Source organism: Phascolarctos cinereus, unplaced genomic scaffold (assembly GCF_003287225.1).
Source record: "Phascolarctos cinereus isolate Bilbo 61053 unplaced genomic scaffold, phaCin_HiC Scaffold_3;HRSCAF=262, whole genome shotgun sequence".
In the NCBI taxonomy this organism is placed as follows: domain Eukaryota; kingdom Metazoa; phylum Chordata; class Mammalia; order Diprotodontia; family Phascolarctidae; genus Phascolarctos; species Phascolarctos cinereus.
The window spans coordinates 252,950,718-252,966,977 of NW_027555736.1; the positions used below are offsets into that span (position 1 = coordinate 252,950,718).

General features: G+C 34.9%; 1 protein-coding gene across 3 annotated transcripts in view; it reads left to right on the plus strand.

The window, feature by feature from the left end:
* LRFN5 (leucine rich repeat and fibronectin type III domain containing 5) overlaps positions 1–16,260 on the plus strand; it is a 332,903-nt gene that overhangs the window by 293,959 nt on the left and 22,684 nt on the right. For all 3 annotated transcript variants that reach the window (XM_021004773.2, XM_078151569.1, XM_078151568.1), the window contains one exon: positions 13,310–14,717. In XM_021004773.2, the coding sequence (XP_020860432.1) occupies positions 13,330–14,717 (1,388 nt within the window). In that variant the 5' untranslated portion in view covers positions 13,310–13,329. The remainder of the gene's footprint in view (positions 1–13,309; positions 14,718–16,260) is intronic.

Consider the following 16,260-nt stretch of genomic DNA (forward strand, 5'->3'; position numbering starts at 1 on the left):
TATTTGTTTTTATATTTATACATGCCTATGCTAATGAGTGGGAACACAAATATAAGTTTAAAAAAGATAACAACTATCCTCAAGGAGTTTATATTCAAATGAAGGAAGACAACACCAAAATGGGAGATGAAAAATGAGATTAAGGAGTAGAAAGGAAGAAGGAAGCACAGTGGGATATGGAATTAAAGTCCAGAAAATCAAAAGCATATCTTAAAGGGATATGTAAGGCAAGTCTGGGTTTCTCCCCAAAGTAAAGACTGGGGAGTAACTCACCAATGGGAGGGGCAATGTTCCAGGGTGAGATGTCGGCACTTAAGACACCATCAGTGCCCCCAGTCGATTGTACATGATTGAAAGTTGGAGAGAAGATAAAGGCTTGCATTGGTAATGGAATTTCCTTAACAAGAGGTTCTTATACTATTAGAAGAAGCAGCCTGAAATACTATATAGATCGCCAAATGAGACTTGGGTTCAAGTCCTACCTCAGACACTGATTAAGTGTTGTTGGGAAAATTTATTATCCTCTCTTTGTCTCAGTTTGCTCATCTGTAAAATTAGAGGTTTGGACTCATTGGCTTCTAGGTACCCTTCAACTCTAAATCTCTGATCCTATGAAATCACAACTCCAGTCATAGAGACAGTATATACTTATTTTTAATATACTTATATGTGTACATTCACACAGCTATTCTGACCAGATTGCTTACAAATTTATATTATGTAACCTCATATGGGTGCCCATACTGCTAGATAATCCTTTACATTTCCCTAATCAACAATACCCTAGTGATTTTTCCAAACATTTTCATTCCTTCTCAAACCTTCTGTGGTTCCTCTTATCTCCATCCTCTGAGCTGAGAACTTTGCCTTATATTTTACTGAAAAAACTGCAACCGATTTTTGAGCTCACCAAGAGCTCCCTCTACTTTCTCCTTCTTATCTCACGTCATCCAGATGTCTTTATCCATTCCTACCTCTTCTATCTCACAATATGAGGTGCCACTTCTTTTTGCCAAGGCCAACCCCTCAACATACAAGTAATCTAATTCCACTTTTTTCTTTTCTGACCCTTCTTTCATTCCCACTGTCTCACTTATATTCAATATCTCTCTGTCTATTGCCTTCTTGCTTGCTGCCTATAAATATGCTTATATGTCCATCATCCTCAAAAAACCCTCATTTGATCTGTCTACCCATACAAGCTATCAAATATATTTCTTCTCAATTTGGTGGCTAAATACCTTGAAAAGGCCATCAACAATCAATATCTCTACTTCCATTCCTCAAATTCTTTTTTTTCAAACTTTCTATGATCTGGCTTCTGACCTCATCATTGAACCAAAGCAGCATTTTCCAAAGTTGTAAATTATCTCTTAATTGGTAAATCGAATGTCCTTTTTTCATCCCACATCATCCTGTACCTCTTAGCCTTTGACACTGTTGATCACCTTCTTCTCCTTGATTCTTCTTTCTACATTTTTGGGACACTACTTTCTCCTGCTTCTCTTCCTACCTCTCTGGTCACTTCTTTGTTGGATCTTTGCCCATTAGATATGGGCTTGTGGGGTTATTTCCTGGCTTCTCTTCCTCTTCTAAACCATTTCATTTGGGGATCTCATCATCTCTCATGGATTAATTTATCATCTCTCTGCTGATGATTCTCAAATGTACTTTTCCAATACTAATTTCTCTACCGACCTCCAGCTCCCATCTCCAGCTCCCTGTTGGATATCTCAAACTAGATAACCTGTAAACATCTAAAACTCAACATGTCCAAATGGAACTCATTCTCTCCCCCTAAAAAACCCTACCAACTTTGAAACTTTCCTATTACTATCAAAGTCATCACAAACCCCCAAGTCTCCCAGGCTTGCAACCTTTGTATTGTTCTTGACTCACTTAGGGTTTTTACCCCCTGTTGTAGGTGTGGCTCTAAAGTCAGCACTCTCTTAAGTTCAGATTTGATTTGGGAGTGAAATGAGGCACTTTTGAATGACTGAACATTTAACAAAGGAGAGTGTTTATTTTGTCCTAAGAGAACAAGGAAATGCAACAAAGATATATAGCAAAGATATAGGTGGAAATTAGCTCCTTTTTTTTAATAGTACTTTATTTTAAAATTTATTTTATTTTCAATTCATGGAAGAAAACAAGCATTTCCATAACACAGTACAATAAAAGAGATGATTGCACATGAAACTTCTAATCTACCATGTACAACTTGTTACTCCTTCCAAATATACAACAAAGTTATCTTGTAAATTTCTTTTTTTCTTTTTTCTCCCCTCCCCCTCCCTACAGACATCTACCATTAGACCCAAATGTGTGTGTGTGTGTGTCTATACACACACACACACATATATGTAGATATACATATAGATATAGTGTGTATGTGTGAAATTATTCTATATATCTATTTGTCAGTTCTTTCGCTGGATGCAGATAGTATCTTTCTTCATATGTCTTTTATTTTTAATTTATGTATTTATAATAGTCAAAATGACTTAGGTTCTTCTCATCTTGCTCTTCATCATTTCATGAAGTCTTTCCATACCTTTCTAACATCATTGAGTCCATTATTTCTTATAGCACAGTAGTATTCAATCACAACCATACACAACTTGGTAAGCCATTCCTCAATTGATGGGGATCCCTGCAATTTCCAGTTCTTTGCCTACACAAAGAGAGGGGCTATAAACATTCTATTCAGATTAAAAATTATAATTAGTATTTGTAAATATTTTCTTTCTCAACTTCTCTTTTTATCCCATTCTTGTCACCTAATCTTCTCTGCCCCCTTACACACCTCTCCTTACTTTACCCACCTTTCCAATCATGTCTATTCCCAGCTTACTACTGTAGAAACTTCAAGGATTAGCCCTTTGGGTGAGATCTAGGACTGTCTTGGTTGAGGTGAATTGTCTCACTCAAAATGGGAGAGCTCCTTCACTTTCTATTGTGTGGTGTATATTCTCCTATATAGACCTTCTCTGATTTTTGTTTTGCTATGATTTGGATAAATTAGTTTCTTTGTTAAAAAATAGTATTTTATTTTTTCTAATTACATGTAAAGACAAATTTGAACATTTACTTAAAAATTTTAAGTTCCAAATTTTCTCCCTCCCTTCTTCACTTCCCCCCTCCCTAAGATGGTAAGCAATTTGATGTAGGTTATATATGTGCAATCATGTAAAACATTCTCATATTAGTCATGTTGTGAAAGAAGAAAGAGATAAAAAAATGAAGAAAATAAAGTGAAAATAGAAACCTTTGATCTGCATTCAGATTCCATCAGTTCTTTCTCTGGATGTGAATAGCATTTTTACTCATGAGTCTTTTGGAATTGTCTTGGATAATTATATTGCTGAGAATAGATAAGTCATTCACAGTTGATCATTGTATAACATTGCTGTTACTGTGTACAGTGTTCTCCTAGTTCTGCTCATTTCACTTTATATCCGTTCATTTATGTTTTTCCAGGTTTTTCTGAAATCTGCCTGCTTATAATTTCTTATAGTGTAATAATATTTCATTACATTCGTATACTACAATTTGTTCAATTTATGGGTATCTCCTCAATTTCCAATTCTTTGCCACCACAAAACGAGCTGCTATAAATGTTTTTTGTACAAGTTGCCTTCTTTGCCTTCCCCTCACCCCTAACCTTTTCATTTCTTTTGGATACAGACCATTTAGTGGTACTGCTGGATCAAAGAGTACATCCAGTTTGATTGTTCTTTAGGCATAGTTCCAAATTGCTCTCTAAAATAGTTGGATAAGTTCCCAACTCCACCAGCAATGCATTGTGTTCCAGTTTTCCTGAATCTTCTCCAACATTTATTATTATTTTCCTTTTCTATCACATCACTGGCACTTAGTTTCTCTGGATGTGTTTCCCTTCATCTCCAACTGGAAACCTATCTAGTCAGTTATCCGAGTACAGTGATTTGTGAGGTCACAGGCACCCATCAAGGCATGGAATCCACATTGCTCGGCTCTTTGTTGGCCCTAGTTCAGGAAGCTGCATCAGAGAAGCCAGGCTAATCATGTTTTGTGAGGGAAGGAAGCTTTGATAGAAGGGAAGGGGTTGTGTGTGAGGAAAAAGCTGTGTCAGGATAAAGGGAGCTGTGAGAGGGAACTTGGACACACTCCACATCCAATATGCTGCCAAAGCCTATCAATTTTACCTCCAGAACATCAGATAAATACTCTCCCCTTCTCTCCTCTAATACTACTACCTCCATGATACAGGCCATCATCATTTCATGCCTAGGCTATTATAATAGCCTGTTGGTTGTTCTGCCTTCCAGAAGTCTCTCCCCACTCCAGTCCATTCTCCACTCAGCTGCCAAAGTGATTTTTAAGGTCTGACAATGCTATTCCCCTTCTCCATAAACTTCAGCTGCTCCCTCTTATCTACAGTACAAAAAGTAAAATCCTCTGTCATTGTGAGCCCTTCCTAACCTGCTGTCTCCCTTTCCTGTCTTCTAGACTTTACCTTCTTCACATATTCCTTGATTTAGTTACATTGGTCTACTTGTTCCTCAAAAAAAGATATTCCACCTCCCATCACTCATTGGCAGTCCCTCATGTGTGGAATGTTCTCCCTTTCATTTCTACCACTTGGCTTCCCTTGATTTCTTCATGACCTACATAAAGTCTGACCTTCCATAGGACCACTTTCCTAATGCTTGTATTTCTGATGCCCTCCCTCTATTAATTACCTCCCATTTATTCTTTATATAGGTTGCTTGTAAATAGTTGTTTGTATATTGTCTCCCCCAGTAGACTGTGAACTCCTCCACATAAGGGACTGTGTCTTGCCATGTTTTGAATCTCTAGCACTTTGTACAGTACCTAGCACATAGTAGATACTTAATAAACATTTATCAACTGACTCTTTGAAGACAAGGAATGTTTAATTTATTTCTTTGTATTCCAGTCCTAGGACAAAGCCTGGTTCATAGTAAGTGCTCAATAAATATTTGATTCATGTATTATAGATTCTTTTCCCCAAGAAGCCCATTGTGCTTCTGGATAGCTGTAAATCTAAAGAAATTTTCATTTCTTCTTACATCTTCTTACATTGTAGGGAACTTAATATTGGGAGGCTGTGTATTCAGCTTTTATTCCAGCAATGATCTGAAAAAACAACAACAGATTAAACAAAGACTAAAAACCATAAAGGGAATTTTCACTTAAAAAAAAAAAAGGACCAGCTATAGATGCTGGAAGTGATAAATTCTGGTAAAAATGTATCATTCATCCAAATTACAGGAGCAGCTTTAAAGCCAACACTCTTATTTCAGGTTTAATGTAGGGACAAAATGAGACACAATTGAAATGAATATTTGACAAAAAAATAAAAGTGGTTTACCTTGCCTTTAAAGCAAGAGTAACAGAAAGGATACTGTGGCAGCTAGCTTCTCTGGGCATGATCTCCCTTATCTCTATCTGGAAACTGCATCTAGTCAGTCATCAGGATATTGTGACTCATATGGTCTCAATTATTCACTAACTCTAAGGGGGCCCTGGCTATACACAGCTAGATCCTTTTATGTCCTCAGACTGGGAAGCTTTGTTAGGGGAACTGGGACAAATTAGGTTGTGTGAGAGTGCAGAAACTATGTCAGAGATATCTGGGAAGTCATGTCAGGAAAATACTGGTATTCTATCACATACCATCCTTTGGTGGTAAGGTTCTAATGATCTTCTAAAGGAACTTCTACCCTTTGAGTTACTAGAAATTCCTTCTGTTATGGGTAGTACTAAAGGAGGGCAAAGGAGGGAAAGGAAAAAGCAAAAACAAAACAAAAATGTGGAGAACAAAAGCCAATAATCCTAGGTCTTTCCTCCTCCCATTTGGAAGGACCAAGCCTCAAGTCTTATTAGGCAGTCCTCCTAGCATGGACAGATCTAAGGGAAAAAGAGGAACAGAAACAAACAAAACAGAAACAAAACAAAAATGCCAGAAATAAAATAAAAAAATAAAAGCCAGACATCTTAAGCCTTTTTTTCCTTCCTTTAGAAAGGCCAAGCCTCAATTTACAGTGCAGTCCATGTGATCCATGGTATACCCATCATGCCATATCTTTAAGTTTACAGTGGGTTTCCTCATGCAAAGTGCTAAAGATTAACCAGCGCCATAGGGACAGTATCAGAGTCATAGCATGGATTTTGACATCTCCAGTATAGTCATAGATTTTTTCCTCAGATGTGAGATGGTGATCATTCACAGGAGCAGCTCCAGGAATATCAGGGCCTCTGCAAAGAATTTTCCATTACAGTCAATAATTCTTCATCCTGTATCAAAGTTGTCTATAATAAAGTGGCTAAAAAGTTAAAAGTCTCTTACATACTTGTCCCAGTATCTAAGTTGATACTGAGACTCTCCCTGTACCACTATCATTAAATATTCTCATGAAGAAACAAGGAAGGAGATAGCTTTCATAACTGTAGGTAGGGGATGAATTCATGACCAGATGAAAGATAGAAAAGATCACAGAAGACAAAATGGATAATTTTGACTTCAAAACATTTTTTTAAAAAAGTACAAAATCAATGTGCTTTAAAATTAGAAAGAAAATCTTCAAATTTACATGATAAAGGCTTAGTACCCAAAGGAATTGACACAGATACTTAAGAATAAGAGCCATTAGGGGTCTGCCCTAATGAGTTAGGCAAACTCAGGAAAATGAGACAAAAATTTTTTATCATAACATACAAGGCAAACATGTTCTATGGTCTGGATAGCAGATTCTAACTATGGTACTTTTAAAGATACCTTTTGTAAAAAGACAATCCTGATAGCGGGTGCACATTTCTAAAATGAGATGGACTAGTATTGTTTCAGAGACGAGTCTACAGTCCAGGTACATGCAGATTTCTAAATAGGGGATCAAAGCAAGTGTGACTACAATTTCCTACAGGTTACCACCAACTGAGGTTGCCCTACACTCATATTGACATACACTGAAAGAGCGCTGGCACATACACCTAAGGAAGGAGGATCGTGGATTCACTCAAATTAACTCGACATCAATGTCTAAATTCTATACATCACCAAAAATAAATGTTCAAAAAATAAGAATAGTGTTCTTGAGGAAAGACTACAAGGTCTCAAAAGGACCATGAGAAAATGGTTCACATCTCTGATAATTACAGAAATGAGATTTAAAACAACTGTATACACCTAGTGATACCACTACTAAACTTAGAAGAAAGCAAAGAGGCAAAAGACCCAAATATACATAAAATATGTATGGTAGTACTTTTTATTGTAGTGAAGAATTGGAAGCAAAATGAGTGCTCATCAATTGGGGAATGGCAAAATAAATAGCATATGGATGTAACAGACTATTATTGTGCCATAGGAAATGATAAAAGAAATTAATTCAGAGAAATCTAGGAAGATGTCTACAAACTGTTGCACAGTAAAACAAAACTAGGAAAATAATTTCTGATAATTTTAATATTCTAAAGACAACTTTAAATAATAACTTTGAAAGAAATAACTTTGAAAGATTTAAGAATTCAGATTAATAGAATGGCTAGCCATGACTACAGAGAATCTGTGATACATCATACTGCCCACTGTCTGACAAAGAGGTGAAGTATTTCAAGGTATAGAATGAAACATGCATTTTGGATATGTCCAATGCATGGAGTTGTCTTACTTTTACTATGTTTTTTTTTTTGTTATTGTTGAAAGGGGGTCTTTTTTTTTCCTATGGGTGGGAGGATTTGAGAGAGGGATTCAAGATAGTGATGATAGTGAAAGGGAAAAAGAAAGAAAAAACCTTTGTAGAAATTTTGCAAATGAACAGAAGCCAATGGAAGGTAAGGAAGGAAATAAATAAGTAACACAACTCTGAAATGTTATTCACTACATAATTTTTAAAAGAAATTCAAACTATATTATATAATAAAAATATGGGATTTCATATTCAACCCATTTTTCCTTATTTTTTTTAATGTGGAAATGCTCATGTTTGTTGACAAGCTAAAGAGAACAAAAAAATTAAAATTATTTTAAAAATGAAAAGACTGAATTTGTATATATAGTACAATATAGATTTAAGGTAACCCACAAATTATACTCAGAAAAAGTTGTTGCCACATTTCTGTGAGACACTTAAATGCCACTTCTATGAAATTAGGGTGGAAGATCAAGTTAATAATTTCTCCTAGAGAAAGACATTGTCAGTTTCAAGGATCACTTGATAGATAAAGCATTTTAAAATGCCTGATTTTTCAGTATAAAACATGTTTTAATGAAAGACTTCCCATTGATCCATGATTAGCTCTTTTTGAATCATTATGTATGAACTACCATAGACAAAATTTATTTTAGTACCCATAAAATATTGAAATTTTGAAGGAAGGGTTTTAGTGCTTTGGGAGGATTTTCTTTGGAGGATTTAAGGATGGAAATTAAAAACATGAACGATTTCATACAATGAAAAGGCATGAAGGATATTCAGTCTGCACTGGTAAAGGGAGAAAGTATTGATAGAAATAAAATCACAGATTCACATAAGCACAAAGTACAAAATCCTTTCTCCTTAGAATATTCCTCTTCTTTTTTCATTGTTTATATTTTAATAGACATGAATATTTCTTTTAATCTCTCTTTCTCTCTCTAGTCTGTGTCTCTCTCTGCCTGTTCTAATTCTATGCTTTTTTTCTCTACATGCTTGTACGTGCAATCCATGGTAGCTGTCTGAAATGGTGAAATCATTCACAGGGTGATGAAGTTCTACAGGGTGGAATGTTATGGATTATATTAGATATTCCCAAATTTTCTCAGTTCATAGTTTCCATTAAGGAATTAAATAATTTTGTTCATGGCTCCTCTAGACCAGAAGAAATATCAAGCAGTTCCATTTATTAAGTAATTAAATTGAAATGTCTCTAACAATTTAAAAGCCATTTGAAAATATGATACCCCTAAATGGAAAAAAATATTTTTATTTTTTCTTAAATAACCACAATTACTTACTGATTGGCACCACACAAACCTTGAAACCAAATTGGGCACCATCATACTCATATCCTGTTCCACACCAATTTTTGCTTTTATCATAGTAACTGAGGAAAACTCAGCTTTATAAATGTGAAGTTATGGAGTATAACAGTTTGTTCTGACATCTATGGCTGAAGCAAGTGCTGCGAATGTTTAGTGTTTGTTTAAAACATCAAAGACACCAAGGTTATCCACTGCATCCCAGGTCATAGCCAGTCATCTTGACATTTGTCTTGCCATCTGACTTCAATGACTTTGGAAGAAAGAGCGAGGCTGATGACTTTTTGCAACTCTGCCTCACTTAAATCCAATATGCAGGAGTCAGGACCACCCTGTGGTGTTATTGGCCCTCTTTCAAAAAGAAGGACAAACAACAACAATAATACTGGTGTAGCTAAAAATGAAAGTAAACAAAGCATTCTCAGAACGTAATCAAAGGGAATTGAGCTAGTAGCTTGAAGGGTACCCTATAGATATCCAGTATCACTGTATTTTCCTCAAAAAAATTGAATATTTCTGGGGACCACAAAATTATATGCTTCCCAAAGCAAAGCAAAAAGCTCATTTAGGGGCTTTCCTCTTAACAAAAGTCCAAGTTGTAAACAAGATTTAAGTAACATGAAGTAAACTGAATTAGTGAAGGAAAGGAGATAATTCCATCAGAGACAATTGCCTAGTTCATTTCTCCTATTGTTTGCTATTGGCCTGGTCTTCTTCAAGAGTGGCATAGTAGAGGTGTTAAATAAAGGAAATCATTCCCCTAGAGCCCACTGAAGGGTGGAGTTGTGAAAGGATTGAATCCTTCTTTGTGTGGTTCTGTTAAGAGGGAAGAGCCTGTTGCTCAGTCTTTTCAGCCCCCTCCAACTCTTCCTGACCACTTTTGGGATTTTCTTGGCAAATATACTTCAGTGGTTTGCCATTTCCTTCTCCAATCCATTTGACAGATGAGAAACTAAAGCAAATGGGATTAAGAGACTTGCCCAGGGTAACACTGCTAGTAAGCCTCTGAGGCCAGATTTGACCTTAAGAAGTGAGTCTTCCAGACTCCAGGCTGATACTGTATCATCTGTGCCACCTAGCTGCAGGGAATAGCCACATTAACTAATTATTAAACTAATTTTATTAAATTAATTGCTAATTATTAAACTAGTTTATTTAAACTGAAAGTCAACTGATTATTGTTTTGAATCAGGTGGTAAAGATTGGTAACCCCACCAAACATTTGTGATCTTAGTCAGTCTGTTACTATTCATATGTAAAGCCCACAAGTTGCATAAACTAAATCATTAAACTAATCATCGCTAGCCACACTCACAGCTTGGATAGATAGATAGATAGATAGATAGATAGATAGATAGATAGATAGACAGATAGATAGATAGACAGAAGACAGACAGATGATAGGTATGCCTGCATGTGCGATATATAATATACATGATATGTAACACATTATGTTTTATATAATGTCTTTATATTATAATTATTATATCATGTTATATATAGCATAATTACATCATGTAATTACATGTATTATAATATCACATCATCTATTTATATTTAAATATTTGTTATACATTATTATATCTTTAAGTTATTATACATTATATATTTTATGAATATGCACATATCTATCCATACATATAGATAAATAATTTTACATATTTATAATTCTATCATCTCTCTCTGTCTGCCTGTCTCTCTCGTTCCCATCATGCAACTGGTCAAAATGCTATGCCATTTATGGTATTGTATTTTGCTTCCCTACTGTAATGCAAAATGTTAATTTTAATCAACAAGAAATGCACAGTTCTTAGTGCCTTTAACAGGCATATGCAGTAACAACATTATTAGTCAATTCTTTGAAAAAAAAAACCAAATCGGTTTTTTGATATCATAAAGGAATATTTTAATTTTTAATGGTTAAACGATACTAATTCCACTAATTTCATTAATTGTACTACCTTATTTTAAGCCTAGAAGAATCTAAAATATATGTGGTTTCATCTTCCACAGTTTTAGTGAGTTTATTTAGATGAAAAGATGAGTTCAATCACAATTGCTCTGAGCTCCAGTTAAGAACATTCCTAACACTTTAGGTAACCTTTTCTCTCTTTGTAGTTGAAGCAAAATTCAGCTTGCTGGAAACATTTGAGGAAATATTACATTATTGTGTTTGTAGATTGACTAGAACCAGGAAGGGAAAATAGAAAGGGAGCAAATTTTTCCTCAGGACTTCACTCAGTCCTTGAGTAAATGAGTAGATTGATGTATCAGCTTAGTCTTCTGCTCTGTGATGCCAGTGAACACAGGTATTATTGATTTCAAGCTCAGCATTTTTATTCAACATGTTTCAGTGCTTCTGTAACAAAACTGTTAAGCTAAAAGAGTAAACAGAGACTTTGCAGTGCTTGAATGTCATTATAATTTTTTGCTAGCCTAAATTAGTTAATTTAATAATTTTAAATTAACATGAACTTTGCAACAGATTCCTTAGTTATCAGAAAATGCAACTATCCCCAACTACCCTTGAGGACAAGACAGACCATAACTGAACTGATTATAATTGGGATACAGGAATTGAACATCATCTCTACAGTTACCCACTAACTTTTCTTTAACTGAATTTACAAGGTGGCAGTATAATATTATTTTCTAAAGAATAGATTATAATCTCAGCTCATTATAAAAAGTAAATGTGCTTACTATTTCTTTTTCTAATTGTCAAATAATTCAATTGAGGATTTATAATGTAATAGCCATTGGTCAAAAGATTGCTTAACCACTAAAAAACTGTTTTCAGTTTGAGGGTGTTTTCTTTATTTGGAAAATGTGTGTTGTGTGTGTGTATACATATGTAGTGCGTGCTATATATAAAATGAAGTTATTTAAATAAGTTTTTATTTCTCTGCTATTATAAGTATTGCCTTGTGTTTTGACAGAACTGCTATTTTGTCAAGACTCTAACTCAGATATCACAAGTAGCAATCCTAAATTTGGTTCAATATGCAATTTATAGAGCAGATGGATTTTTACTTTTAAAAAATCTACTTCCAACTTGAATGTTGGAACCAAAAGATCTAGATTCTGACTTGAAGTATATGATTACCTAGCTATAGCATCTTGGAAAGGATAGTCCTGTAAGATTTCATTTTATTCATCTGCAAAATATGGGAAGTGAACTAAATGATCATCAAACTGTCTCTCTCCTCTTGAATTTTATTCTAGGTAGATTTATGTTTTCTCTCTGGGAAAAATATTATATTTCAGTCCAAGTAAGACAATGTCTCTTCTCTTCTATCTGATACTCCATCATTTTTCATTATGCCCACCTTTTACCTTAATTTATAAGAAATTTCCACCTTTAAATTTCTACTTTAGAACTTTTCACAAAATTTCCATATTAAGAAATAATTAATGCCTTGGGATCTTTTAAGTCATTTTTTAAAGTTGTTTATTCTTGGTGAGGTAAAATTATTATACTTAACCAAATGTTAAAATAATGTTTGAGATTTGGTTTATATTTCTAAACTTCATAATTTTAATAATGTATCAAATAGACTAAAGTAATTCCTTTGAAGCTTTGTCATTTGTGCTTGATAACTTGTTATATAGTGGAGGATTTTATTCCTTTTCAGAATATAAACAACAGAAATGTAAATGAAAACACACTTTTTTTAGGGTCTCGGCTTTTAAAGTACTGACAATAGCTATATGAAGCAAGTGCTATAAATGCTATCCTCATCTTACAAATCATGAAACTAAATTCAAAAAGTTGTTTGGGGTACTAAGCATTTAAAATTCACATATAGTCATGCTATTAGTATGGGTCCTAATTAAGACTTGAACTCACCATGCCTCAGAGCTTCTGTAACAAAGTTGTTAAGCTATAAAATTAAACCAAGACTTCACACTGTTTAAATGTCATTATGATTTTTTGTTAATCTGAATTAATTTATTTAATAATATTAAAGTAACATGGACCTTGGAACAAATTCCTTAATTAGTTATCAAAAACTGGTAGAGAAATTTAGTTACTTTCTGTGTTCACACATCAAGCAAATGCTGAAGCAAGGCCATTTTCAAACTCCAAATCTAGTTCTCTTTCCATTACTCCATGGCGCTATATAAAATCCAACATACTGATTGGGCTTTAGGTTTTGGTGCTGGCTCAATGGATGTTTATGTTCTGCTTGATAAACTTTATGGCAAATAATCGTTCTAGAGAGTATATGAGGATCAATTTGTCACTACAGTTAACACTATATTTTGTGTCCTCTTTTATAGGATTCTAAACTTGATCTACAATGGAAAAACTGCTTTTTTCCCTGTTGTTCATTGGCATAGTCGTGAGAGCACAGATCTGTCCAAAGCGTTGCGTGTGTCAGATTTTGTCTCCTAATCTTGCAACTCTGTGTGCCAAGAAAGGCCTCTTATTTGTTCCACCAAACATTGACAGAAGAACTGTGGAACTCCGACTGGCAGACAATTTTGTTACAAATATTAAAAGGAAAGATTTTGCCAATATGACAAGCTTGGTGGACTTGACCTTATCCCGGAACACAATAAGTTTTATTACACCCCATGCTTTTGCTGATTTACGCAACTTGCGAGCTTTACATTTGAATAGTAACAGACTGACCAAGATCACAAATGATATGTTCAGTGGGCTTTCCAATCTCCATCACCTGATTCTAAACAATAATCAGCTGACTTTAATTTCTTCTACAGCATTTGATGATGTTTTAGCCCTCGAGGAGCTTGATTTGTCCTACAACAATCTCGAAAATATACCTTGGGAAGCTGTTGAAAAAATGGTTAGTTTGCATACACTTAGTCTGGATCACAATATGATTGACTACATACCTAAAGGGACTTTCTCTCACTTGCACAAGATGACTAGATTAGATGTAACATCAAATAAGTTGCAGAAGCTACCACCTGACCCTCTCTTTCAGCGAGCTCAGGTACTAGCAACCTCAGGAATCATCAGCCCATCCACTTTTGCATTAAGTTTTGGTGGAAACCCTTTGCACTGCAATTGTGAATTATTGTGGCTGAGACGCCTTTCAAGAGAAGATGACTTAGAGACTTGTGCTTCTCCTACACTTTTGTCTGGTCGGTACTTTTGGTCAATTCCAGAGGAAGAGTTTTTGTGCGAACCTCCACTCATTACTCGGCATACACATGAAATGAGAGTATTAGAAGGTCAAAGAGCCACATTAAGGTGCAAAGCTAGGGGAGACCCAGAGCCTGCAATTCACTGGATTTCTCCAGAAGGAAAGCTTATTTCAAATGCAACAAGATCTCTTGTCTATGATAATGGAACACTTGATATACTTATCACAACAGTAAAGGATACAGGTTCTTTTACCTGCATTGCATCTAATCCTGCAGGGGAGGCAACACAGACAGTGGATCTTCATATAATCAAACTCCCTCATTTGTTAAATAGTACAAATCATATTCATGAGCCTGATCCTGGGTCGTCAGATATTTCGACTTCTACTAAGTCAGGTTCTAATACAAGTAGTAGTAATGGGGATACTAAAATGAGTCAAGATAAAAAAGTTGTAGTAGCAGAAGCAACATCCTCTACTGCACTACTTAAATTCAATTTTCAAAGAAATATACCTGGAATACGTATGTTCCAAATTCAGTACAATGGTACTTATGATGATTCACTTGTTTACAGGTAAGAAAATGTTAAGCAAATTCTGCATTCTTGCTAGCAGAGTTCAGTGTATGACTTGCTATTGTTTACTCTTTTGTTAACCAGTTATGACATCGACTAATATGAATAATGTGTATTTCTGCTAGTAATTATTATAAAGCTAAAAGATAGACACAGCAAAATATTTTCAATTAAATAAATGGTTTTAAACTGTCTTTAATATCATAAATTTACATATGAAGTTTTTCAATCGCATGAGACCTGACTATGAGACAATGAGACCGATTTTAGTGTACATATCAGAATTTACTCGTTCAAAGGATCATTGTGTCTTCACAGACCATTTTTGGAATTCACTTTTTGAAATTGTCCATAGAGACTAATTTCATTATTCTGAATGTGCTTAATAATCAATCAATAGGCATTTATTAAGCATGTATAATGTGCTAGATACTGAGCTAAGCATTGAAGATACAAATAAAAAGTAATAACTGTCCTTTTACTTCCCTATTCTAAGGTATAGGACTGAACCTGTAATTTTTTTGGTATAGGAAAGTCCTAGTTGAAGAAACTCTATCTACTACTATTTCTGAAATGTATAATCTTAGAGAATTTCCTAGCAGCTGAAGTGGGACTGAAAAGGGCTACCATAAATGGCCTCCTGGTACAAGTAAGTAGGTCAGTAAAGTAGGAGGAGAACCAAGGGAGAGCAGTGTTATGAAAACCCAGAAAATAGAGAATATTCAGGCTTAGGTGGTCAATCGTGGCAGATGTTACACAGTGGTCAAGAAAAATGAAGATTAAGAAAAGGCCATTATGTCTGGTAGTTTATGAAAACCATTGGTAACTTTGGAGAAAGCAATTTCAGTTAAATGATAAAGTAAAAAACTGGATTGAAGAGGATTTTAGATAAGATTGAAGACAGAGAAAGTGGATGTATTGCATGTAGATGGCTTTTTCAAGGAATTTAGCTGAAAAGGGAGAGATATGACACAATAATTCATGGAGATTGTATGATCTATGTAGTGATTTTTAATGATGAGGAAAACTAGCATGTTTCAAGGAATCAGGGAAACTGATAAGGAAGACTGAAGATTAGAAGGAGGGGTCTTGGTGGGGGAAATCAGATGGAAAAAAATGGACGATATCAAATATATGTGCGAGACATTGTGTTAACCTGATCTTGGTAAGGAGAGGGTTTTCCTTTCTATCAGAGACCAGGACTGGGGAGAAGGTAATGAAGGATGATGTCAGGAGAATGTGAGATGAGATTGGCAAAAGGAAGAGCTTTGGCAAATTGCCAAAAAAAAATTCCAGTGAAGCATGGGGTAAGATTCTCATGTGAGAGGTTGTGAGTAGATGATGCCTAGAGAGGAGAAGAGCAAGTTTGGAAAGTCACTATTGTGAGGCTCAAAGAGTACTAATTAGAGGAAAGTAAAAAGATTACCTTATTGCAATGAAGGCCCAGTTGAAATTAGATGACACAGTAGTGGGAAATCTTTATTCTTTGAGCATACATTTGATTTTTGAGAGCAAATAGTCATTCAGAATCAACTTTAGTGAA